This window comes from Buteo buteo, chromosome Z (genome assembly GCF_964188355.1).
Source record: "Buteo buteo chromosome Z, bButBut1.hap1.1, whole genome shotgun sequence".
Classification (NCBI taxonomy): Eukaryota; Metazoa; Chordata; class Aves; order Accipitriformes; family Accipitridae; genus Buteo; species Buteo buteo.
The window spans coordinates 77,344,643-77,368,399 of record NC_134204.1 but is presented as its reverse complement, the minus strand read 5'-3'; the positions used below and the strand labels follow the sequence as shown (position 1 = coordinate 77,368,399).

At 49.3% G+C, this 23,757-nt stretch overlaps 2 protein-coding genes across 6 annotated transcripts in view; both read right to left on the bottom strand.

Annotated features, from left to right (window-relative positions):
- LOC142026840 (uncharacterized) overlaps positions 1-11,989 on the bottom strand; it is an 83,148-nt gene extending 71,159 nt beyond the window's left edge. For 4 of the 5 annotated variants that reach the window (XM_075020243.1, XM_075020244.1, XM_075020242.1 and 1 more), the window contains exons 1-3: positions 11,306-11,989; positions 11,028-11,138; positions 5,801-6,044 (exon numbers count right to left, since the gene is read on the bottom strand). In XM_075020243.1, coding sequence (XP_074876344.1) covers positions 5,801-6,044; positions 11,028-11,105 — 322 coding nt within the window. In that variant the 5' untranslated portion in view covers positions 11,106-11,138; positions 11,306-11,989. The remainder of the gene's footprint in view (positions 1-5,800; positions 6,045-11,027; positions 11,139-11,305) is intronic. The other variant, XM_075020241.1, reaches the window with a different exon arrangement.
- Positions 11,990-18,375: 6,386 nt separating this feature from the next.
- On the bottom strand, positions 18,376-19,948 carry LOC142027153 (uncharacterized). Its single transcript, XM_075020839.1, has 2 exons — positions 19,619-19,948; positions 18,376-19,441 (listed from the first exon to the last, which is right to left on the bottom strand). The coding sequence occupies exon 2, from the start codon at positions 19,351-19,353 to the stop codon at positions 18,376-18,378; it is 978 nt and encodes a 325-aa protein (XP_074876940.1). The 5' UTR covers positions 19,354-19,441; positions 19,619-19,948.
- Positions 19,949-23,757: the final 3,809 nt, after the last annotated feature.

Below are 23,757 nucleotides of genomic sequence, written 5' to 3'. Positions count from 1 at the left end.
TTCCACATTGGCTATTAATTGTTGCCTGCAACATAAACATTTCACAGTTTTTAATGAATTACTGCTTTAATTTATGCATCGTTTTTAGAATACTCCTCTATACTTCTCTCTCATTTCTTTTACAGTCAAAACAAGGCGGGGGGGGCATTTATACTCTGTAGGCACGAGCGCTTCTATACTAATATTTACTCATAAACGTAATATGATTTATATAAGAGGGATAGTCTTACGTATTCCAGGTCAATTATAGAAGAATGTCAGAAAATGGCATACCAGTCTTTTCTGTGTATAAGATTACACACAAGAGTCACACCAATGCCATGTGAAAAGCTTGTCTAAAGAGCCTTCCTGTCAACCAAAAATAGCTTCGCACTTATCATCCTTGTACACAGCCAATTCTCGGAGCCGAGAAAAAAAATCCCCAATACACGATTAGAGAACCGTCTTTCATTTTGCATGAGGTTTAGAAATGTATTTGGGGAACAAAACTTGAATGAAAATCTTGCACAGCTCTTGACATAAGTAGGGCAGCTTTAATAAAATGATACAGTGAACATGAGGCCCTGTGCCAAAATCTTGACGTGAAAAGGCTAAAAATGTCACCTTCTTCCTCTTCATCAGAGAGTTATAATTTCACAGCTACACTTCCAGTTTTTAAACCAGGGAGTCACTCTCTCCCAACCTTTTCTGAATTTGATTAATAGACTAACAAAAGTTTAAAAGGTAGGACTGGAGATACTCAGCTCATGGGCAGCACAGTATTTAAAAATAGCTGTAGGTCGGGGAATTTTGCGGAGGTAAGGGAGGGGAAGAATAAGGTCTGATCCTGCATCCAGAAAACAAGTGGGAATATTGTCATTTGCTTAGTTAAAATACACAATCAAATCATTACATGACACTTCTAAAGAGTGCCAGTGTATTCACAACAAAACATGTTGACCTTAACAACAACAGCAGAAGCATAAAGGTAATTATAACTGTGGTTTGCTTCAAGATTAGCTTGTGTGACAACTTCACTAGAGCCACATTCTTCACAAATTCACATGCACCCAGTATGCAGACGAGGTTCATCAGACAGCAGAAAATGATCTGTCCCTGTGTTCAGTGAATCTCAGTTCAAAGAACTCGTGGTATGAAGCTTGCAGGCTCAAGCCCCACTCAGAAGCAGTTTTGGAAAAGGCATGCTCACTTTTATAAAGCTAGGCAGTTGCACGTGAGTTTTGAGACTCAGGCTCAAGGAAAAGTTGCTTCCTAGAAAAATCAGGAAGTTCTTTCCATTTGCAAGAGCAACCACAAAAGCTACGTGTTGGCATCTCGGTTTGTTGTATGGGTCACGTTCAGGTTTGTCTCCACATTCAGAAAGCACTGAAGACTTGTCTTCCCCACCTCCAGAGCCTGAAACACTTAGCAAATACTCTGAGCTCATCACACCTTGAACAGAAATCCTCTTGGAATAAAAATACATCCTCTCTCCTCATAAATCAATAGAACAGAGATCACAAGAGCTAACACTGCATCAGCGTTTTAGGAAGAGACCAGAACTGGTCTAGTAGCAATGATCATGCATTTTGTTTATCAGTGTTGACAGCCTGTTCCAAGAAGGAGGCTAGTGGAGCCGGTTGACTTGTTTCTTTCTGTTGTCTTCCCAGTCACTCCATATTCCCAAAGCTATTTATACCAACACCCAAGAGAGCTGAAATACTGGAACTAAGTTACTATGTTCCTTCAGTCCCAATCTCTTCATTGAACTTAGAAAAGAAAAGCAATTACTTTCTTCAAATGCTGATAAACATCTGTGTCATAAAACCTAATGCCATCGTGGGTACAACTGCAATTCATGACAACAGTTCTCCAGCCTCTTCATCCTCATTAAGACAACTGGAAGGCAAGAACAGCTGGACTCTACGTGGCTCTCATTCACGGCTAGGTAGCTTGGGTGGCACTATCCCATTTTGAAAGCTACTGAAAATAGGAACATTTCAGAACAGATCAAAGGATTGGCACAAACTCCTGAATGTGTTCCTCTGAAGATGGATTCACAGACTGCTTCAAACCATATGACCCCACATAGGATTATACGAAACCACCTTGTTTCCAGTCTGTATGGTGTTACGCTTAATAAGATGATGAGAAGCAGACTGTAAAACCATTATCTACTTCTGGTATAATCTAATTAAGGGTGAAGGTTTGTGTGCAGTATCTGCAAACCTAGCTGTATACTCATAATGTACTTTAGTCAGTGACTGAATTAGTCAAATCATCTCTGCCTTTGGGAAATTCATTCTTACATACTCAGAAACTCTGTAGATAAAAGAAGGTAAAACTCTTCTTCTTGTTTATTAACTGAAATTAGCAGAAGGACTAGTTAACAGCACTTAGCTGTGTACCTTGACGCTCCTTACCGTTCTAACAACTCCAGATTACATTTAAAGATTCTTTTAACTCATTAAGAATAAAACTGAAAACAAAAATCCTAGAGTAAATTCATTTCTTGTTTGGTGCCTTTGAATATTTCTTTTATTGTGCATAAGCCACATTGATTTTTTTGTTATGGTTCTTAAGCTGAGAATAGGAATTCTTGAACAATCGGTTCATATAGCTACCACTGATACTATTGTAATTTAACAACCTTAGGGCACTGTAACGTTATAACATTTTCAGTATCCACTTATTTAGCTTAACTTCATACAGAATATATATGTAACATTTTGGATCATTTATTTCTGTAGGGGTGCATATACTAAGTTGCCCTTTATTCATGAAAATGCAAGACCAGTCCTAGACCATTCCTGCAATGTCAAAAGTGCTCTTGGAAGACCTGCAGGAGGGATGGGGTGTGCACAGAACCAGAACTGGACAGTTTTGCCCTCACTTGGAGAAAAGAACGTCATGTGACTACAGGAAATTCTCTCTTGGGGCTCCTTTGCTATCGTTAGTCTTGGGGCTTAGCTTTCAGGGTTTACAACTGCACAGCACAGAACAAAATAAAAGCCTTATAATGCACAGTGTGGCATACCTTGCTTAAGCCATGAATTTTTCTGAGATTATTAGCACACCGTGGATGGTGTGATAACATGAAAGACCAAAGGTCAAAAGCAGAGTCACTTTAATCACCCAGAAGGTATCCTGATTCCCCGGAGGTGCATCTCCTGGTCTGTCTCGTACTGCTCTGAAGCAGAATGGGCTCAGGCAAATACAGTTCAAGCTGAGCATTTACTAGGCATTAAGAGTGCTGCACCCTGCCTCCCCAGCTGCCAGGGAGCCAGCATTACTTATGACCACACTCCTAAGCTAAATCACAGCTTAATTACTTATATGAGCACTATAATAGACGTCTTTGAAGAATTAATTCAGTATTTAGCTGGAGCATCTGATACAATACGCCCACAAAAATCCATAACGCCTTCCAACGTCAGTATTACACCTCACTATATGCTATGACCATTTGGACTCCCACTACAGCGTCAGCTCCAGGACACCATTCTGTCCTTAATTACAGAACAGGAATCTCCACTTTCTTACAAGAATTGAGAGCGGCACACAGTCAGATTCACTCCTGTAGACAGCAGTGGAGCTTGGTCACTAGCTTGGCAGAACGCATCAGAACTTTAAATGTGCGAGTCCAAACTTTGTGATTGTCTTAAGATTTCATACTTTGCTGTCTCTGTGTATTTACCCAAACCAAATACCTAATTCTTCTGATAGCTATTTATGGTACCGTTATAAACAGAAACCTACATTTTAGACACGTTTGGACCACATCTGTAAAACAAGGCAGTGCAAGAACTTTCAATTTCTTGCATTTGAGAAGGCTGTTTTACACGTGGTCTGAATACACATTTTGAAGGTTTGTAAAAATGTGTTTAGTCCTATTCAAGAAGGCCAAGGTGACAGAACATTTTCCTCCATAGAGAGAACGTAACATTCCCCGATGGAGTCTATTACCCAAAGGCAAGAGACTTGAACCTTCAAACCTTGTGCTTTGCCCAAAGGATGCATCTAATCAAAGCAGGTTTTGCACAGGCACACTTAACTGGTAGATGTAGTCCAAAACACATCTCACGACAGCAGGATGCACGTGTAGCTCCTCAAGAATACACAGACTCCTCTGGCCCAAAACTATCCAGAGCACCTCTCACTTCTTCTGAGATGAGCAACGTGCAACAACAGTGTAACATAATTGCTAATTAATTTACTGCAGAAATCTTAGATAAAAACCACCTCATTGCCAATTTGTTAAATTTGGCAGTCCAATGTGTCAAAACAGAAGCCAGCTGTGCCTCCTCCTTGCAAGCCGAAAATTACCGATATACTCTCCGCAGCCCCTGTGGCTGCAAACAAATAATATGTTCACATGGTACGCTTCTCTGGGTGAAAGTTGCCAGGTACTGCTTACAGCTTAACATGCTGGTTTTTCTTGTCACTGTTCAGTGACTGCACTTCACTCACACCTTGACTCTCATGCTACTCATTTAAATACCACACAGGGTAGATTCCTAATGCAGTTTTGAGCAGGAAAGAAAAAAATGAGGTTGATAGGCAAAGAAACTAAAGCTTTCCTAGGAAAACTCCCCCAGCACGTCCTGCATGTACTGGGAATTGGTAAATTGGCAAACTGACTGGAGAATCAAACCCCGGCAGTTACTCGTGATGTTGCCAAATTTAAGCCAGGGTGAGTAACTGCACTACACTACAATACTCTCCATTATTCAAGGTCAGCTTTGGCTGCCTTTGAACCCCCTTACTTGGCTAACCCACTTAGATGCCATGTCAAAGCCTGTGGCCATCCTGGACCTGCGCAGTGTGAGTTGCAGCCCTGCTACACCAGCCAGTCCGTCAGTATCCCAGAGGACACTGGTCTCCACTGAGATAGCTGCCCTTGGAGAGAGGTTTGCACAAATGACATAAAGCAGCTAAAGCATCGCCTCAATTCTCTAAACCTCATGAGTGATTCAGCACTGGATGAAAAGTGACTGGTGTCCCTGTTTTCTGAAGAACACTCCTTCTGTACACAGCACAGTGAATCTATACCACTGACAACTCATTTTTAAGAGAAAGGATTATTCTCTGTCTGGTGGCATGCTGAGGCAGGAGCTTTGTTTTGCCAAGCCAGCAGGAACTGGAAGAATCCTTCCATTTTGAGTGAAGCAACAGAACAGGTCCCAGGAAATGTTATTTAACTGCCTGTGGAGGTCAGGTAAAGTTTTGCCCAAGCAGAGCTTATGCTGGCTACCACTGTGCTGAGCAGTTTGTATGTAACTGATGGGCTAGTGTCAAATGTTGTGTTGCTCAGACACACAACCTCTCCAAAAAATTCATTTATGCTGGCAGGACGGTAAATAACTTTTTCTTTTTCTCACTTACTTAATTGGATTCTAGTTACTCTCAGATACAAAAATATTTTCAGAACCTGTCCGTTAAGATTTGCCAGCAGAGGATGAACCTGTCATTTAAACCTCCAGTGCAATACATCTGTGTGCAGAAACCAAAACAGACCTCATGGCTCTATGCAGAAACAGCAGGAAGCAAGAGAGATGACATTCAGGAAATATGCCGTCCACCCGCTTTAGATACCGCAAATCCAGAAAAGTGCCAAATTTTGAAGGAACTGGCCTCTTGAATGCAGGTTGGTTTGCATGCTGTGGTATGGGCAGTTCAAGAACACAAGAATGACATATACTGCTTTGAACTTCACGATTTTACTCTAGTTCCAAATTTTCTCCCCCTCCCAGACTAAAGTGGGATAACTTTCTCCAGTTTTGGAGATGATTAGTTGGAGATGCCATTAACTGCACTTCACCTGCAATAGCTCGTGAAAGGGTGATGGCTCCTCGTGGGTAAATCTGCATCCCAGAAGCTAGCACTTGAGTGGACAGTGGTGGGATAAAACATGGCGGGATATCTGCACAGCACCGAACATCCACCAATTTTTCATTCCGTTCACTTTCGTACGCTGCTACGATTTCCAAGATGGAGGTTTTCCTCTTCTCTCTGTCTGTGCCATTGTCAGTGCCTTCCACTGCAGTGGCTCCTTCTGGTGGCTCCTAAGAAGAAGATCAGAACAAAAAATGAAACTGCCTTCTGCACCTCAACGTGGATGGGGAACACACACCTGCTTGTGGGCCACGTCGGCAGCGTTGCGCTACAGCCATTTCAAATCTCAACACGGCAACCATCTCCTTTCCTCCCTAGCAGCCTGGGTGCCTGCACAAACTGTCCTGGTAAAGCGGCATTCTGCTAGTAACCTCTTTTCCCTGGCACACGCTCCTGACATAATGAAATACCTGTCCTGAGGCAGGATCAGTGAGGAAGACACCAGGAGATACTTTGCATCCAATCACAGAAGAAAAGGTTGCAAACTTGCCGTTTTCAAGCTGTCTGCTGAAAATCAGCAGGGGTCACCCAGACCAGGGTATTTCAGAGATTTTCACTGAAGCCCAGGAAACAACGCTAGCCTTCTGAAATGCCAGAACTGTGCATGAATACTTCCTCCGCTAAAAGAATTACTTATTCTGGGAACCACATGGTAAGGCTTGAAAGAGTTTTGACAGTTTATTCAGCAGTTCTACTAACCAAACAAAATAATGTTTCTCAAAAAGACAACACTCGTTTCTCTTAGAATCTGTTTTTCTTCACTGACTCTCTCAGGTCAAACAAACCCGCTTTATTCCCACTCACTAGCTACCAGATACCTGAAATTCCGTCAGAACAGTTACACATCCAAATATTATGGCACAATGTTCACTATTTAGAAAAGTAAAAATAATTTAAAAAAAAAAGGTTAAATTTCTGACAGGGTCTTAGAAATCTAATAACCAGTAAAACCACATTACAGAGAGGTGTGAGCTAGAGGCAACACACAGCATGTTGCTCAGGGAATGAATAAAAACCCAAACACACAAGTGCGTTTCGAGCTGTGAAATGTAAAAATGATACAGTATGTGTATTTCACACTCAAGCTGTGGCATTCATGTGCTAATGGCAATTACCAGACCTTGATGACAACAGCAGTCCTTCCTAAGAAAAAGAAAGCAAGTTTCTAATTGTTTGAAGAGGATTTGTTTGACTCTTGACAAATGATTTCCAACAGAAAATGCCATTTTGGGAGAAGAAAGCCCTGACTTCAGAAGACAATACAAATGCTTTCATTTCAATTAGAACTTGTTTTTCACAGCTTCCGAAAACTCAGTTTCAAAAATGTATGAAGGACAAAGAAGGCAAGGACTGGATTGCTCAAAGACAGACAGAACTGGTTTTGTTAAATCAGTTAGTTCAGGGACCAAACGGAAAGAAGGTGGGGCCTCTGGGTGTGAATTTCAAGAAACTTGGTACTTCTTGGCTGTGGTCACGCACTAACGTCTTTGGTGTCACTGCTGATCTGGGCAGTCTCTCTCTCACAGACATTTTTTCCTTTGATGCTGCTGGACTTAGGTGGATTCATGCCAGTACAGCCAGCTCTGTAGTACTGTCGGGAATGAGAAGATGAACTGTCGTTTCTCAAAAATGGTAAACCCTGTCCTGCTCAGCCAGAAGAAGTGAAACGCTACATTTTGTCTAAGAGCCCCAAGGCGTGAGCTCTACCAAGGACCTTGTGTAGGTCCTGAAAAGCAACCAGCCAAGCCTTCGAAGACAGGAGCCCGTTTCCTCCTGGATCAAACACGATTCATTTTACAGTGATGAAACTACACGACCCAGACAAAGCTAATGAAAGAACTAAATTGACCTCTCTCTTTCGCAGTACTGCTAAAAGCACAAAAGACCAAACAGCTTCCCACTAACCAGTGCCGTTTCCATCCTAAGGCAACCACTGTGATGATGTTGTGGAGATAGCTTGCGAGGCACCCACGGCAAGCAAAATCGTGAACTGCAGCGTTGTCTTCCCAGCTACTGTAGTAATAACTTTTTACACTATTTTTTAAAAAGGCATCCCCGTTGGCCAGTGGAAACTGAAGAAAAGCAATTCCCCCTTGTCCATGCAGTGGCTCCTTGCTGCAGAGAAAACCACAGGCTGCTCTGTGTAAAAAGCGGAGCTGAACAGTCACTCCAATTTTAAAGTAGTTACCAGTTGCATGAAAGATGCCTCCTATATACACACACAGATGAGGACAGCAGCTGTATTAATTCCACCAATGGTAGTAACTTCTGCAGGCTCTGCCAGAAACACTGGCTGAGAAGGTAAAAAAAAACTAATTGAAATCCACTTTTACTTCTAGGTGCCTTACTGTGCATTTGCTTAAATGTGGTTGCTTCAAAAGAGTTCCTTCAATTAATAACTACAGGTGGAAAGGCAATTTTCCCTCCATCATGGTTCACTGCCCTTTTTTCATCTGCCTATAGCACATTTATATAGCTTCTAGCTATTATCTCCCAGTCTTGCACTGGAGATCAGGTACGTTGCCTTGGAAGAAAAGTTGTTTTCTATTAATCAGTTTTTCAGTTCTTGCTAATGTTCTATGCTGACATCAACAGAAACATTATTGCCCCGTAACAACGTATTGCCACATTTCACTGCACTGTGGTATTACTACCACTGTTGATTCACCTAGAGCCCTAACCATCACTCTCTCTCTCTGCAGACAGCAATTTCACACAAAAAGATTTCACTCTTCTTTGACATTAAAATATACTCCCACTTTTCCTAGTCCACACTGAAACAGTCTAATTTAGTCAGCCCATTTTTCTTTAGGAGGCCTCTCTGCAACAAAGTCGGGCTTTGTGAATGGAGAGCTGTGCTGCCACTGCCTTGCAGCTTGCACGGCTGCTCACACCCACCACAGAATAAGCAGAGTGAAGCTCTCCTGCCTCGTCTGCAGTGGTACAAATACCACAAAAGCAGACAGCAATGGCAAATTGCGAACTCAGTCTTGCAGCAGCAGCAGCTTGTAGTCCTCACCTAACATCGCTTGGTTTAGACAAAGTTCTTATAACACAATCTCAGTTCTGGCCTGAGGGGAGCAACCGAGTCCTCCCAGACTTGAGAGAAATACCACAGGCTTCATGGGGATGAAGATGCAGTGCAGGGCAGCGGGCTGGTTCACCTCACTCTCCCTGCAGAGCAAGGAGAGGGAGAGAAATGGCTGGGGCAGGCAGACTTGCCCAACAGAGGAAACACCACTGGAGGGAATGCTTGAATTGATCCTCTTTGTCTCAGCCACGGTGCTCCCACGACAGGAGACAGATGTTGCCACTGCTTCCCTGCTGCGGTGCAAGCCCACCACAGACTATGCTCTCCAAAGCCCTGGGACATGGTGCCTTAAGAGAAAATGTGATAAACTGTGCCACTGGACTGAAGCTGTTAAAAGGTCACTTGGTCAGAAGAGAGGGCTGGGCATGCCAATACCATTAAACACACCTGCAAGGTTTAGTCAGTCTGCCAAGAAATTGGAGAAGTTGGGCCGCCTCCTGCAGCTGGGCTCTACAACCAGCTCTACACCAGCAGCAGGCTGCCTGCCACCAGTCCCCATAGCACTCGTGCCACATATACCACAGCCTGGAAACCCGAGCTGCACTTCTGCAAGTTTCTGACAAAGACCAAGCGTGTTGTCTCCAAGACATGCCTGAGCTACCTCAAAGTTCGCTAATTCAGATACCCATAGCAACACAGATGCAACAGGAAGACAGCAGCAGAGGTGAATATTCCACATACAAACCAAGCTGCTTGCCTGGATTTGACATTTCCCAGTTACGCTGTTACAAGAAGATGGCTTAGCCAGCTTTAGGCCGTTCCGGCCGTGCCTGCGTAAGCTATGCCCACATCCCAACTGTAACATAACCCTGTGCTGTCTCCACGTAGTTTCTGTACTTTGGTGTACTGACACTTATAGAGCTGATTGCAAAGAGCACCAACTAAAAATTCTTGCAGCTGCGTAAGTTACTCAGAGGAAAAATGCTTACTGTAAAGTTGCACACGCAGTGGATCTTTGACTGGACACAGCTCAATACTGTGTGAAAGGCACAAAGCAGCTCGTGAAACAGAAATTAGTATTTCCTCATAATATGGGGGGTGCCTCACGAGCGTGAAAAATGGAACAGAGATAAATATGAAAGGTCAAGAAAAAATCCCACACTCTTCACTTTCCAAGCAAAAACCTGACAGGTTCTGAAAATATAAAAGCCATCTGCCCAGGTCCGGCAAACTCACATTTTACTCACAGACAAGGAAATGAGCAATTTCTTTTAAAATCTGTATTTTTCCCATGTTTAGGCTTCTCCTGGGACCTCACACAGTGTTAATAAAATCTTTTGCTATTCTGGACATAATGTCAGAAACGCATATATGCTCCAAAAGACAAGAAGTTTATATTGACTAGACCAAGAGCCACCACCTTTGATAAAATCTGCATGCACAAAAGAAACGCATTAAGCCACCCGCAAAAAGCCCAACATTATAACTCAGTGCAGGCCTGCTGAATTTTCAATGGATCAAAATTAATTATATACTTCAGGGCTATTTTGCATGAGCCAGGGACTTTTCGCCTTCGCAGGTATAGTTAAACATTCAGATGCACTGGAGAATTACATCATTAAACGTGCTGCAGAGTACCTTAAAAATGGACTTCTGCCAAAAGTTTGTTTGTTTTGCACTGCAACTTCCTGTCTGACTCCTGCTAATGATCGTTGCTATTACTTCTGTCTGAATCACTTAATCATCTGACTGGGGGGGAAGGAGGGAAGGAAAAAGAAAGAGGGGAGAAAAAAAATCTAACCAGGCCGAGCAATGCCTTTGGTCAATAGAGAATGGAGTCTTTCACAGAAGTCGGCTGCCTCCTCGGGTCACTGCTCTGAGATGGTACCTCTACCCTCATGAGGCTGCAAAAGGCCACAACCCTACCGTTTCCTCTGCCTGTGCCAGCGTGCCAGAAACCCAGCTGTCACATTGCTACCGAGAGACAGTCAGAGCATCCACAAACGCTGGTGTCTGAAGGTTCCCCCACCCTACAGCAGCAGCTCTTCCCTGCCCTCACCTCTCCACCTGCGGCAGAGCAGCAAAGCCCCCGTCCCACAGACCTCCCTCCCTCAAGTCTCACCGCTTTCGCTCCCATGCTCGCAGACATCTTCCACATTTGCTTTGCAAGTGTGCCAAGCTGTGCCTCATTAACACTCATGCAGTACAGAGATGCTCAGTCCATATTTAAAGACTAAAGGAGAGAAACAAAGACATTAAATTACTTGTTAAAAAACCCCACATGAAACTCATATCAACAGAGACGCAGCGGATTTCAAAGGCAGTGCTGCATCACTACGCTCTTGGCCACTGACGCGCAGCTGCACGTCTTCGCGTGGTGACATGCTGTCAGGTGCTTACATTTTAGCTTGCCTGTTACTCAGGCTTTGCCTTCGCCCAGGCCTCCCGCTGAAGCACACGCCGCAATGAAGAACAGGCTGCCCGATGGCTACCCACGGCCAGGCACGCATCACTCCCAGCGAGAAGGATGCAGGGGCTACAACGCACACCTTCACAGGAACGGCACGCCATGTTATCCCTCGACGCGCGGCAGTCTCGCAGTCGCTGTGTCAAGACGTGGGATGCGGCGGACCCTGGCCGAGGATCTGCCGCCCCTCGAGGCCGCGCACTACGTGAAAGCAGACTTGAACGACCGCCACCCAGCGCTGTGGGGAGACGCGGCCCTTCGGGCACCCTCAGCACAGCGGTGGCCCAACAAAGCTGTTCCTACAGCCGCCAAAGCCGCGTTCTACCCTGCCCCCGCTGCAGAGCGGCGGCGTTCACTCACTACCTGAGCTCACGGTGCACACACAAAACTCCCGCGGCCCTCGGCGGAGGCCGGCGGCCGCCCGGGACTCTGAGGGAACCGGCGGCCGCCCGGGACTCTGAGGGAACCGGCGGCCGCCCGGGACTCTGAGGGGCCGCCCGGGACTGAGAGGGGCCGCCCGGGACTCTGAGGAAACCGGAGGCCGCCCGGGACTCTGAGGGGCCGCCCGGGACTCTGAGGGGCCGCCCGGGACTCTGAGGGGCCGCCCGGGACTCTGAGGGAACCGGAGGCCGCCCGGGACTCTGAGGGAACCGCCGGCCGCGCCGACCCGGGCGGGGCCCGCGTGCTCCGCAGCGTCGGCCGCCCTGATTGGCCCGCGCGCTCGGGACCCCTCTCCAGGAGAAGGGGGACGTGACCAGCTCGCCCGCGGCTAATGGCCGCCTGCCCACAAGATGGCGCCCCTGGGGTGAGGCGCAGGGGCCCGCGGTGGAAGAAAGCTCTGAGAATAGACTTAACTATTTTAGGTCGGAAAAGGCCTTTAAGGTCATGGAGTCCAACCGTAAACCTAGCGCTGCCAATTCCACCACTAAACCATGTCCCTCAGACATCCACACGCCTTTTAAACACCTCCAGGGATGGCGACTCAACCACTTCCCTGGGCAGCCTGTTCCAATGCTTAACAACCCTTTTGGTGAAGAAATTTTTACTAATATCCAGTCTAAACCTCCCCTGGTACAACTTGAGGCCGTTTCCTCTCATCCTATCACTAATTACTTGATAGAAGAGACTGACACCCACCTCACTACGACCTCCTTTCATGTAGTTGTAGAGAGCGATAAGGTCTCCCCTCAGCCTCCTTTTCTCCAGACTAAACAACCCCAGTTCCCTCAGCCGCTCCTCATAAGACTTGTGCTCTAGACCCTTCACCAGCTTGGTTGCCCTTCTCTGGACACGCTCCAGCACCTCAATGTCTTTCTTGTGGTGAGGGGCCCAAAATCGAACACAGGATTCAAGGTGCGGCCTCACCAGTGCTGAGTACAGGGGAACAATCACTTTCCCAGTTCTGTTGGCCACACTATTGCTGATGCAAGCCAGGGAGCCATTGGCTTTCTTGGCCACCTGGGCACACTGCCATCTCATTTTTGTCCTACTCCCATCATGTTTGTTCTATTTCTCCTGACTGGTCTTGCTAGTTTCAACTTTGTTCTTTGAAATAAGGATTACCTCACTGTATATGTCTCAGCTGATGTCGTGACTAATATATCATGCACGGGATCATTTCATGTCAGGAAACAGGAATTTGGAGATGGGTTCTGGTCATTGGTTTTAGTCATTCAATGGTCATTCTTGACTCATTGCAACTAAAAGTTTTTGTAAGAGAGTTGACTTTAATACACTTGCTGCTTAACAATAGTAATCAGAATTTGAAATTGCTGAAGTATCTTGCTCAGACATTTTCAAATGGAATACCTTTTTCCTTCAGAAATGTTGTTACAGGTACCGTGAGGTGGATCTGTAACAAAAACTTGGAACGGCTAACATTGAAGTGAAATATTCAGAATTAGCTTCCTTGTTTATGCTGGGGTGAGCCTACTTCACCGTAGACTCTTACAAGTCTTTCTTCATGTTTTTCATCTTACAAGTGTTTCTTCATGTTTTAACTTCCGATGGTGATTTTGGATGGGAATACTTTTGGACGCAAAAAAATTGTTCCTGTCAGAAAAGCTCTTCTTAGTCCTACTTCCATCACGTTTATTCTGTTTCTCCTGGCTGTTCTTACTAGTTTCAGCTTTGTTCTTTGAAATAAGGATTACCTCACTGTACATGTCTCAGCTGATGTCGTGACTAATATATCATGCTAAGAAAAAGGAGCTTCCCTTTTGGTACAAGAAACCATCTTCCCGAACTTTTATAGAATTTTTGCACTGTGACAATACTCCAGGCGTCAACTTTTCTTCCAGTATGAGGAATGGAGAACTGCCCAAGGATTACTCCTCTTGGAATTATTCCTCTTGGAATACTCCAAGGATTACTGTCACGTTAGCCATATCTGCAGATAGCGGAGTTTATCTACGGGTTTCCTATGTATAAAAGACTGCATTCAGTGGCTTGTACAGATGAATTTGGGCAAGCTTGTAATTACCGGTTTCCTCAGCAGTGAGACGTGAGGAAATCCTAACAGCACGGGAGTGAAGGAAGAAATTACTGCGGACCAAAACTCCTTTCCCGGCTATTCCCTCTCAGCGTCAGATCAGTCATGCGACACGCAGTTAAACTCTCACCTAAGACACAGCGCTACAGGGACAAAAAAACCCAACCCAACCCAAACCCCAACAACCTTACTAACTGCCAGTGATTCAACTTTGCCATACATTAAGGACACAGATGTTCTGCCTCACATACTTGATTTTGCCACCCCTTTTCATGGGCTCTACATGGTACGGTGGAAGAATGTTCTGTCCTTAATAAACGGATCTCTTTTCTGTTTTCGCAGTGGTTTCCCAAGGATGAGGGAAGGGCATGTTCATCGCGCCGTGGGCCTCGTGCTTCCCTCTGCTGTGCAACCAAGAGAAAGGCACGGGCGTGCAGAAACTGTTTCCCGAGATCCTGATCTTCTGAAATGTTAGTGTGGGCCTAGCTGGAGCGTACTGCCCTAGCATCAACACTGTCTATAAGACAAATCTTATGAAAAGATCCATTTTAGATGGATGAGTGTATTGGGTTGGTGTGGCAAGGTTTTGGTAGCAGGGGGGTTACAGGGGTGGCTTCTGTGAGAGGCTGCAGAAGCTTCCCCTATGTCCGATAGAGCCAAGGCCAGCCGGCTCTAAGACGGACCCACCGCTGGCCAAGGCCGAGCCCATCAGCGATAGTGGTAGCACCTCTGGGATAACACATTAAGAAGGGGAAAAACGTTGCAGGGGGCACAGAAACGGCAGCCGGAGAGAGGAGTGAGATCAATTAAGAGAAACCACCCTGCAGACCCCCAGCTCAGTGCAGAAGGAGGGGGAGGAGATGCTCCAGGCACTGGAGCAGAGATTCCCCTGCAGCCCGTGGTGAAGACCCTGGTGAGGCAGGCTGTCCCCCTGCAGCCCAGGGATGTCCACAGGGGAGCAGATCTCCACCTGCAGCCCGGGGAGGACCCCACACCGGAGCAGGGGGAAGCCTGAAGGAGGCTGTGACCCCGTGGGAAGCCCACGCTGGAGCAGGCTCCTGGCAGGACCTGCGGCCCCGTGGCAAGCGGAGCCCACGCTGGAGCAGGTCTTCTGGCAGGACTCGTGACCCTGTGGGGGACCCACGCTGGAGCAATCTGTGTCTGAGGGACTGCAGCCCGTGGAAGGGACGCACGCCTCAGCAGTTTGTGAAGAACTGCAGCCCGTGGGAAGGACCCATGCCAGAGAAATTCGTGAACTGTCTCCCATGCGAAGGACCCCGTGCTGGAGCAGGGGAAGAGTGTGAGGAGTCCTGCCCCTGAAGAAGATGAAGCGGCAGAGACAACGTGTGATGAACTGACCGTAACCCCCATTTCCCGTCCCCCTGCACCGCTGGGCGGGTGTAGATAGAGAATCTGGGAGTGAAGCTGTGCCCGGGAAGGAGGGAGGGGTGCGGGAAGGTGTTTTAAGATTTGGTTTTATTCCTCTTTACCCTAGTCTGGTTGATGACTGGCTATAAATGATGTTAATTTTCCCCAGGTTGAGTCTCTTCTGCCCATGACGGTAATTGGTTGAGTGATCTCTCCCCGTCCTTATCTCGACCCACGAGCCCTTTGTTACATTTTCTCTCCCCTGTCCAGCCGAGGCGGGGGGAGTGATAGAACGGCTTTGGTGGGCACCTGGCCAGGGTTAACCCACCACAGTCTTTTTGGTGAACGTGTTCTCACTCCTCACTTCATACTGACAAAAAAAATTAATTTTGACTTTGTAGAATTAAATAGTGTTCACAGCTAATATTCTTTGGAGTATTTTGCTGTTGCCGGAACTTTTCTGCTTCTCCCACTGCCCTCTTACCCGAAACACAGTGCTTATGAAATGCATAATTTTGCATTTTGTCCTGGAAGAGTCTTCGCTCACTGTTTTTCCAGCAAGCTTTGATGTTTTTCTGGGAAACCAGAGCTGCGGGATGCAGCACGGTGGTTCCCGTTCTTGTTTTTTCCGCTGTGCAGCTGATGGCCACTGAGGCAGCGATGCTTTGGCAAAGGCACCCGCCAGGAGCTGGAGGAGTCTTGGCAAGGACGCCGAGTACGGACACAGTGCCGCTGCCCTGCAGCCTGGAAATGGGGGGGGATTGATGCCGCTGCCTGGTGGTGCCAGTGCTTTCTGAGTTTGTGCCCCTGCTGTGAGTGCTGCTCTAGAGAGGAAATGCTGGTTGTGGCCAAGATGGGAGAAACTGAAGGAGTGTCCTCAGCAGCAGGGTGTTTCGAGATCGCCTGTTTGGTCTGTAATTTTGGGGTGCAAAACAGAGACGTTGAAGCCGGAGCGTCCATCCGGTCCTCAGCTGGCAACGCAGAATCAAGAGAGCTATGGAAGAGGCTCTGACTCTCGGGTCTCGCCTATGCTGAGACCAGTCGCTCCTGCATTCCCGAAAACGCAGCAAGAAGTTGTTTCCCACGCAGTTCAGGGCCCCGCGGGAGGGCGAGGACGGGTTCGTGTGTAGCTAGAGGGTGACGTTAAGAAAGCCTTTCCTCTGTCAGAACCAATCCCTGCCTCTTGGTTTCGGGTCGCCCCTCTCCTAAACCAGAGTGTCTCAGAGACACAGGCAGAAAGCTGACAAAGCACGTCCCGGGGTAAACGCCCGCTCGCCCCGGGAACTGCTGCTCTGCACCGCCGCCCGTGCTGGGACGAGATCTACGGACAGGCACGTTCTGCCTACGGGTCTGTGTTCTCACGCCTCCTGTGCAAGTAGCTGGGCTCCTCTGAGTGCCAAGGCACAGCCCAAGGAGGAAGGAATCCGTGTGCCAAAGCAGCGTTCAGAAGGCTGTTTTCGGGGAGAGAAGCCATCAGGCAAAGGAGCACGCTGCCGTCCTTGCTCGTGCCCTGTAACGGGCAGCTGCTGAAGCCCGCGGTAGGAAGACCAGCTCTCTGCACCCTCTTGTGACAGCTCTCCACAAGTACTCCGGCACAAACCCACAGCCCTCTGCGGCCGGGAACGTGGCTCCGACGCTTGCTCCTCCGAGACACCAGCTCGCCGGACGGGAGCGCTGAAGAAGCGGTGCTGCCAGCGGCTGTTGGACACGAGAGGCCTTTGAAACGGGGGGGCTCGGGGGATTTTTCAGCCTGTTCCTTGGCCGGTCGCTCCCTTCCACACCTGGCTTCTTCACTGCTTCCAAAGACGACCGAAGCTGAGCTCTGCGCGCACGGACACGAACCCCCGGGCACGGGCACAGCCACCGTCAGCGGGACAAACCTCTACCCACCTTGGAGAGGGTCCTGCTTTGTCACACCCTGTGGGGTGCCGAGAGGAGCGCTGGAGGCGGCAAGGTCATAGCTCACCCAACTCCTTTTATTGACAGGAACAGAACGCAAGCTCAGGAGATTTCTTTGCTTTAAATACCAGCCTGCATTTACTTTTTCCTTGTTTGACCCGTTTACTCTTTTCTGTGCTACCTTCAACGTCTGTAGGTAGTCCTTTCCTTCCTTTGATGTTTCTACCTCTTCCTTTCTTGCACTTTGCCCTCCCTGATTGCCAGCTGAGCTATTGTCAGATCTTTTAGGGTCCTTGTTTCGCCCACCTGGTACCAGGCCTGCCAACGCAAAAATAATTTCCATTATTTTGCCCCTAACTGCCTTCTCGTCGGGCCACCTTCAAAGTTTCGGTCTTTCACCTGCAACTGTCTGACAGGAAGGCGGGTAAGGACCGCAGCAAGTGATCTCCTAAGGACTGCAGCGCAACTACGCGCCGCAGGCCAGACCTCTTCTCTCTCAAGCAGAGCTGCTTTGAAAGGGCGGACGAATTCCCATCACGGGAAAGAGAGGTTGACAAGGGGGCGGACTGAACGGACTCGAAAGGGGATAGGAAGCTCAGCCTGCAGAACGAGACACAAGGATCTTCTTCCCCACAAGAATTCTGGCTTCACACTGGCAAGCTGCCCCCGGAGGAGAGCTCTGTCGGCCCCCCCGTCTGTGCACAGCCCTCCTGCCCGCGGTGGGAGTGCTCCAGCCGCAGGCTGGCCCAGCTGGGAGAGGAAGCCCCTGCCGGGCCCCTCAGGCACACCCGGGGTGGGGGACCCCTCCTGGCTGTCCCCACACCGACAGCCCGCAGCGTGGTCCAGGGCTCCGAGGATGCCCCTTCCAGCCGGGCAGAGCTCGGGATGCCCCTCACAGCACTGGGACCGGGCGGGGGCACCGGGGGCTGCCAACAGAGACCGGGGCTGACGCCCAGGTCGGTCCCCGTCAGGCGTGCGACGAAACCAGCTTCCCCTCCTGCCCACTCTGCCCTCGGCATCTGCTGCGCTGCGGCTGCAGCAGGATTTGCTGGGGTTTCGTGGCCCTGGGGCTCCGGGGGCCCACGGCCGTGCCCCCCAGCAGGCTGGTGCCACCCGCGGTGAGGCGTGGGAGGAAAGGGAAGAGGCAGCAGGAGAAGGGGCAGAAAGCAGCACCCAGAGACCCCCAGTGCCAGGGAAACAGGCATTTATTTCCTTTTCCGTGAAGACACCATTGCTGGGGCCCTGCTAGTGCCGCCGGCGAGGCGGCCTCTTGCAGGGCCGGGGAGAGTCCTGGGGGCTGGGGGCCCTCCTCTTTGCGGGGCGCCGGCGCCCCCCGGGCGAGCGGTCCCTGCCCCGGCCGGGAGCGGAGGGACCTGCCGCCGCCTCCTGCCCCGGCTCCTCCTGGGGCTGCTCCTGCTCTGCCCCTGAGGGGCTGCTGGAGGAGCTCGGGTGAGGGGTGGGAGTCCCCTCCCGGGAGCCGCTGCAGCTGGGGCTGGCGGAGCTGGAGCTGGCGGAGCTGGAGCTGGCCGCAGGGCTGTTGTCCTCCTCCCCGGCAGCATGGGGGCACAGCAGCCTCCAGGCCTCCTCGCTGCACTGACGCTCAATGATACCCACGATGCCATAGACCACTGATGTTGTATAGTACCCAAGGAGAGGCTCCAGCATCTGGAGCATGACCTCTTCATCCGGGCCGTGGACGCACAGGACGTGCAGGATGCTGCTCTCTGCAGTCCTTGCCTCCCACCACCACGGCCCAAATATTGCCTCCAGCTCCTGGCGCAGCCAGGGCAGCACGGGATCGAGGAGATGCCGTCGTCTTTGGAAAAGATACGCCCAGACCGCAGGCAGGAGGCCACCCACGTCCTCCAGCTCTGCAGCCTCCAGCTCAGCTGGGGACGGTATCCCCTGCGGAGATGATGGAGGGGACGCCACAGGGTGACGGGGGCTGTTTTCGGCCAGGCGGATCGGAGCACTGCCTGCCTGGCTGCTGGCATCTGGCGACTCTTCGGGGTGTGCGGCGACAAACCGCAGATAGTCGTCTTCTCCCAGCGCAGAAAACCTGATGCTCTCTACTGGTCTTCTGCAGAGCGGGCAGTCTGGTTTCACGTCTGTCCAACGCACGATGCAGCCCAGGCAGAACTGGTGGCGACAGGGCATCGCGTAAGAGACGTCGTCTCGAGCATCGCGGCAGATGGGGCAGCTCCACTCCGTCTCCGTGGCCATGTTCGTGCTCCGCAGCAGGCTGGGGAGAGCTGAGGCTGAGGAGCTGCTCCCCCTCACTGGCGCCGGCACTGCCAAAGGGTGTCGCGCGCTGCAAAGTGGAGAGAGGCCATGGTCACTCGCTGTCCCGGGGAGGGGAGGAGAGGGGAGAGGAGCAGAGGGGAGGTAGGAACGCCCAGGCCCCTCGAGAAGGACACCCTCCCGGCTCCCCGAGCCCCGTCGCCCACCCCACGGCCACCCCGGGGGGACGCTTCCCCGCACAGCTCACCTCCGCTGCTGCAAGCTTGCCCCGCGGTGCCCGGCCGCCTGAACCTGGCAGGGCCGGGGAAACACAGGGGATGGCTCCGGGACGGGCAGCGAGAGCTGCCGACGGCAGCCCCCGAAGCACCACCCGGCACCAGGAGAAGCCTCGCTCGACCCTCCGGACCTCGCAGGCACGCTCGGCAGGAGTCCAGGCACGAGCCCAGGCACGAGCCAGACTGGCCCAGGCTCTGCCGGTGCCCGAAGCTAAGCAGCGAGGGACGTGAGGTCACAGTCCATCGCTCGCTGACGTCACAGCCCACTGCTCGGTAACTGCAGCCTTCACCACTCGGTGATGTCACAGCAGGCCATCTGCCCCCGCAGGCACACGGCATTAGGAGAAAAAACAAAACGGCATGTCTTGTTTTCATCTTCTACATTTCTGTGTCGCTATCGCTTGGTCACCTGCAACACGTGCCCCTGACTGTGTGTCTCGCCCCCACTCCTGACGAAGTGAAAAAAGAAGAAAGCTCTTCTGGGCTTTCTCTGTCTAAATATCCTGAGTCAGTGAGAGTGCCAAGTGGCAGTTGTATTCACCAAGCAAGACTCTCCTTCCTACAATTCAGTGTTTTGTTTGTCAGTAAATGGAAATGACAGGAAGAAATACAGTTCTTGCAGTGATTTCAGGCTGTTGAAATTCTCGCGTTAGAGCCAAGACATCCCGACGTCAGCATTTCTGAATACCTTCCAACTCAGAACCTGGCTCCTGCCACCTGTGGGCATTGCTTTTCATTATGCATTAGCAAACAAGGTGTGTTACCAATGCGTTTATTAACGCTCCCTGCTCTGAATCTGTCATCTTCACCCGAGCGAAACATTGCCTGTATGACTTTCACAGCTTCAGTATTTCTATTTAGCCTCTGTCATTAACTCGATTCCTTTATCATGCACTAGCGTTGGGACAGATAGCAAGAAAGTTCGGTCCTACAGAGGTAAGCTGAAGGTAGGCGGCACTGTGTCTTGGCGTTCATGAATCGTATTGATTTACACTTGCAGACATGTGCCACTCATCCTATTTCTTTAATGCAGGGCATTCAATATTCTTCTTTCTGCGCACTCTTGCCCAAGCAATTGCATCAGTAAAATCACTGCTTCCAGCCAAGTGCTCAGAAGCCATCCTATTTTATAGCAGTCCTGCATGCACACAAGGTCATGAGAAAATGTTATGGAAAGGAAAGAGATATCCCAGGCCCAACGCTGCAGAGTGCTATGGACTTCCAGGACCCCCACAAGTCTTTCCTCTTCTGCTGACTGCAGTGGGTGTAGGACTTTTGGCTATGGCACTTAGGGACATGGTTTAGTGGTGGACTTGGCAGCGTTAGGTTTACAGTTGGACTTGATAGCCTTAAAGGTCTTTTCCAACCTACATGATTCTGTGAGTCTATGAGTCTAAGCTCTCTACAGTTAGAATTTCCAAATTTGTGAAGAACTGAAGATTCAGGTAGGAAAGGGAAATGCACAGCTGCAAAGGAGTTGCCTCATCTTACAGAGACTTAAACCTGACAGAGACAAGTAGTAGAACCAAGTATTACAGGGCTCTGTAAATAATGTACCTAGGGGAAATGCAAATCTCCTTAGACAAACACATCCCATCCTGCTTGTAAACAGGAGGTGGCTGGGCAGGAGAACCCAGGGTCAGCCAGTCTGGCTGCGAGTGGCACGAGAGATCCTTGTCTCCAAGGATGCTCAGATAGGTCTCTGATCTGGGGAGACAGATGACTGGGGTTTTTTAACCTTTTCCTTCCCTAAGGATCCAGAAGCCTTCTAGGGATCCTTAGAAGATCCTGCCCTTAGGAATGACAGCAATCCAGGCACAGGGACGGGCCAGGTCACAGTTTCGGTGCCGTTCTTGGCACTGAAGGGGGCCAGTGCAAGCAAAGAGCTGAGGCAGTGTTCAGACCAACACTCCCATTGATGGAGAACCAGAGACACCGGGCTCACTCACCAAAGCAGCAGGAACTTTGCTTTAGAAGTTCCAGTTTGTACTGAATACCACTTAAAAGTACCTGCTCAGCCAGCAGTGATTGAGATTAGGTATTTAAGGCTGAAGAAGGTGGGGCTGTTCAAACTCCTGTGATGTGCCCAGGGATTTATCCCTAGGAGATATTCCTAAGAAGATGGTAAAGGAGAGGTAGGGAAACTCTCCTATTGCTGAACCCACCCCTCCCCTTCTCTCCCACCCTGGTTTCAAGCTGCAGTTCCCTTGATCACTTCCCCCTGATAGTACTACAGCAACCCAAAGAGGCAGACGATGCCCTGCTGTGAGCCTGGCTGGAGTGCTTTACAGCTCCCTGCAAACTTCTCGCTTCCTATAGTGAGAAGAAGAACAGATAGACCTGCCCTTGCTCAGGTGGCCCAGCCAGTGGCCCACACCAGCATGGGGGGGGATGATTGCAGCTCCATGACAGGATAGGTTTGCTCCACATTTTTGATGGGTTTGCCCCAAATTTTGCTTGCATGCCTCCTTTTCTGTTATCTGTCCGTTCTCAACATTATTTTGGAATGGGATGAGAGCAATAGAAGGCTTTAATGAAGTCACTGGGCTAATGACTACACCATTAAAATGTTGGTGGATCTGAAGATATAGCTAATACTGGAAAAGGGAAGTTAAAGAACGTTAATGACGATTTCTTTCTCTTTTTAAACACTCAACACGGTTACTCAAAGAGTTCTGTAGCTTGAACGATCAGGAAGGGGGTTTCGTTTGGTCAGAAATGAAGGTGTAAATGACTGAAGCTTGCTAGCATAGTGCCCTTCAAATTCCTCAGTCTTCATATGGTTAGCACAACTTTTCAACAACAAAACAATGTAAGGCAGAAGGAGAAGACAAGTATAGCTGCACACCCGACACTGTAGGGACCATTTGTAAGTTTGCAGGTTTACTTTATTCAGAGGCCCAGGTGCTGTGATTTTGAGTATGTCCTTATCATTTTAGATATGTTCTCAGGATGGAGGCCTGTCCTTGTAAACATGCAGATGAAGCAACTGTCGCAAAAACAAATTGCAGAGAGAACTCATTCCTGGGTTTAGTATTCCCCTACCACTAGATAGCAACAAGGGGACCCATTTTGCTGGGCAAGCAGTGCAGAGAAATTGTGCAGCCCTACAAAAAGAACCAAAGTGTCCTTGTGCCCATAGACCCCAATCCAGTGGGGCTGTAGCGAAGAAAAACTCTGACTTTAAAACCAAACTGGCAAAAAATTTGTGCGGAGGCTGGCCTGAAATGTCAGGATGTGTTTGCATCTCCCATTGATGTAGACAAGAAGCATTGGGAACAGAAAATATGGGCTGTCACCTCACGAGATTTCAATGGGCAGACCCACGTGGCCGACTATCAAGACCCAGACTGGACAGACCAGGGAGTCATGTTTAATTCGAAATTCCCTCGGGCTAAATGAACATGAAACGACACCAAACCATCCGTTAAAGATTTTATTTATGACAGAAGCAAATGGAACTGGGGAGGCGTGGTAGTAGATGACAGGGTTTCTCACAACAGGAATTGGCATAAGACTACTTCTGTAAATCTTGTAACCATATACATCAATTCAGGGAAGAAGGAGATCCCTCCCATTGAGTCACGAGGTTCAGAGCAGCCCCCCTTGATTTCCAGACTCCTCCTCAGAGAAGAGTCTAGGGGAGGCTGGATCCACTCTTAGTCACAGACTTGGTCAATGGTTTATATCTTGAAACAGATGGGGTGTAGGGATTGTGGAAAAGGAAAGAGAGAAGAAGAAAGAGAGAGAGAAAGGAAGAGAGAAAGATTTCACCGGTCCTGGGTCCAGCGTTGGTCCAGTCAGCCGAGGGGTCCAGTCCCGGTGGGCTTGCGCACTTCCAGGGCTTCAGTTTTTGTCCTTTTATCACCCTTGTCCCTCCTTCGGGTGGGCACCCGAACTCATCAGGCTAATGAGCAGTTTGTGAGCCTTTGGGCTTGGGGGTCATTTGTGGAGTAACTTCTCCTTCCCTGCAGACACTGCCATTGTTTGATCTTTGTATCAGAACAGCTTATCAGAACAGGGAGCTGCGCACCCTCCAGCACGCCTTCCCCCTCCTGTTGCTGATGTCTGAGCTGATGGGCTTTTCACCTTGGTTCCTTGCTGTGCAGGG